General features: G+C 51.3%; 1 protein-coding gene across 4 annotated transcripts in view; it reads left to right on the top strand.

Moving 5' to 3' along the window:
• LOC106812091 (cAMP-dependent protein kinase catalytic subunit beta) overlaps positions 1 to 2,472 on the top strand; it is a 43,006-nt gene that overhangs the window by 26,298 nt on the left and 14,236 nt on the right. For all 4 annotated transcript variants that reach the window (XM_014815862.1, XM_014815860.1, XM_014815861.1 and 1 more), the window contains exon 5: positions 2,252 to 2,334. In XM_014815862.1, coding sequence (XP_014671348.1) covers positions 2,252 to 2,334 — 83 coding nt within the window. The remainder of the gene's footprint in view (positions 1 to 2,251; positions 2,335 to 2,472) is intronic.

Genomic DNA, 2,472 nt, shown 5'->3' with positions numbered 1-2,472 from the left:
TGGATCGTGGTTATAATTGTATCACTCGAGCTTTCGTGTGTTTACGCGGATATAAAGAGGATTAAAGAGTGTTTATTCATTCGCGTGTCATTGCAAATGTTAATACGTGATTGCAGGTTGTTATTACTGTACGTACGAGATTTCGTGGCGAACTGCTAAATTTACGGCTTTGGAATTATTTAAAATGTACAGAGAATCTATTTTGCAGTCAGGTTTCACTAAAGAGCATAGTCTGCTAAAGGGATCGTGTGCGCGTTTGGTTGAGGAGCTGGGGACGGAATGTTGTGGCAGTGTGCGCGTGAGGGTTAGGCCGGGTTGAAGGCATGCTGTCGTTACCAGCCGCCGGTTGCGGCGTTAATGTGGTTATTGAGTGTAAAAGTATAGGATGCTTAGCACTGCTGATGCAGCGATGAATCGACTCCTCACGCTGCTACTGACAGAAGGCAATGTTTCTACTGCTGCTATGCAACTGCTGCTCCTACTGCTGCCTACTGCTGCTACTGCCTGTTGCTGCTGCTACTGCTGCTGATGACTGGCGGTTGTCCTGCTACTCCTGCTGCTGCTGTGGCTGCTGCTGCTGGTGGTGCTGCTACTGCTGCTGCTACTACTGCTGCTGCTGTGGCTGCTGCTGCTGGTGGTGCTGTGGCTGCTGCTGCTACTACTGCTGCTGCTGCTGTGGCTGCTGCTACTGCTGCTGCTACTGCGGCTGCTGCTGCTATAGATTCCCCTTCCTTGTTGTCCAGAATTCACAGGAGCAGCAACGTTCAACGAGACTGGTGCAACGTTCACCAAGCAGCAACTGTTCTAACGAATATTGCTTTCAGAGCAATCCGAATTTGTGCTTTACTACTTTCTTTGTGCAGCCAGTTACTGTATGATTGGGAAGTGATGATGGTTATGAAGAATGATAATGAAAATTATGACAGTATTGAGTAACAATGTTGGTCAATTTAGATGTTTAATATGAAATGTAATCAATTCATACTTGCTAATACTTTATGCAGATCATCAAGATGACTACTGATAAATATGTGGGTGGGTGTGTGCGTGCGTGCGTGCGTGCGTGCGTGCGTGAAACACGTGTGCGTGCGTGCGTGCGTGAAACACGTGTGCATGCAATTGTCTGTGCGTGCGACTTTCAGAGCGACTTTGAATCATGCAGAGACATTCACTCGCTAGTGTTACCTTTCAGGACCACACTAATTTATACATGGTTCTGGAGTTCATATCAGGAGGAGAAATGTTCTCTTATCTGCGTCGCAAGGGCCGCTTCTCGTGAGTGCCAGTACCGGCTTCTACCAGGAACACGATCTGTCCAAGAGAAGCAGAAACCACAGGCGTGTCACGCGCAAACTCACTGCCTCTAGTGCCGCGTGGTCGGCATTTTTTTTTCATGCTCGTAGAACATGTTCCACGCTGATTGATAGCACGTTTCGAATTCGCTGGCTGATAGCGAGAGCAGTGAGCGCGATGGCAAGCGCGTTTGAGCGTGTCAGCCTGTGGTTTCTCACACGGCGGTCGCCGCCTCGCTGCGTCGCCAGCTCTCCGGAGCAGGAGTACTCACTGCACCTCGGCACACACGGCAGATACTTACTCACCCGTGCCAGCCTGCCGCGCTCGTCACCGCAAGCCGAGGCGCGGCCGGCATGCTCGGTGCTCGATAGGTGGCGCCGCTAGCAGAGCGTGGCGCGCGGCGAGTGAACCTGACGCTAATACGTGCGTTGCTCTTCAGGTTTCGCGTTGCGGCAGTGCGGGGCGATCGTGCTGGCTCGCGCGCGCGCGCACGCGTGCACGCTCACTGCGCGTGGCTGTTGGCAGGTGGCACCGTAACACGTTGCATTTTGACATCATCACTGGTCACCTTGCACTCTCCTATGACGGCACCGACTGCTGCATCGTGCATCGACCCCTGCCCCCCCCCCCACCCACCCCTACTCTACGCTAGTACGGCTTCAGGCAGCTAGTGAGAAGCACACCTATAGCTAGATCCTCGCTTATTAGCTGTGGGGTTATAGCTGAGCTCGGTGCAGGTTACCAACTAATAAGTACTTATCTCATTAGAGGGCTTGCCTAACCCTAATCTCATAGAACTAATGACGCTTGTGGTCGGTGGAGGCCTGTGGGCAAGTGGCCAGGTGAGGCTGGTATAATCGGTGCGGCGTAGGGCCGAGTGCGTAGCGATTTCAGGCTACGGGCGGGATGAATTAGACGTGTTGCCAAGGGTACACACTATGCGCTACCCTGTTTGCAGGACAATTCCAACCTTTATATGGTGCTGGAATTCGTCAATGGAGGAGAAATGTTCTCACATCTACGAAGGATAGGGAGATTTAGGTGAGACTCGTTGTTGATTCATCGACATACTGTTCCTTATATGAGCCAGTGTTAGGCTGCCCCTGTTGCTGTGTGCTATGGATGTACTCCGTCTGGTTTGCATGTATATATATATATATATATATATATGGTCATGGT

The sequence above is a fragment of the Priapulus caudatus genome, unplaced genomic scaffold (assembly GCF_000485595.1).
Source record: "Priapulus caudatus unplaced genomic scaffold, Priapulus_caudatus-5.0.1 Scaffold607, whole genome shotgun sequence".
NCBI classification, from domain to species: domain Eukaryota; kingdom Metazoa; phylum Priapulida; class Priapulimorpha; order Priapulimorphida; family Priapulidae; genus Priapulus; species Priapulus caudatus.
Note: the sequence above shows the minus strand (reverse complement) of the source record. Positions and strands in the feature narration are given on the sequence as shown.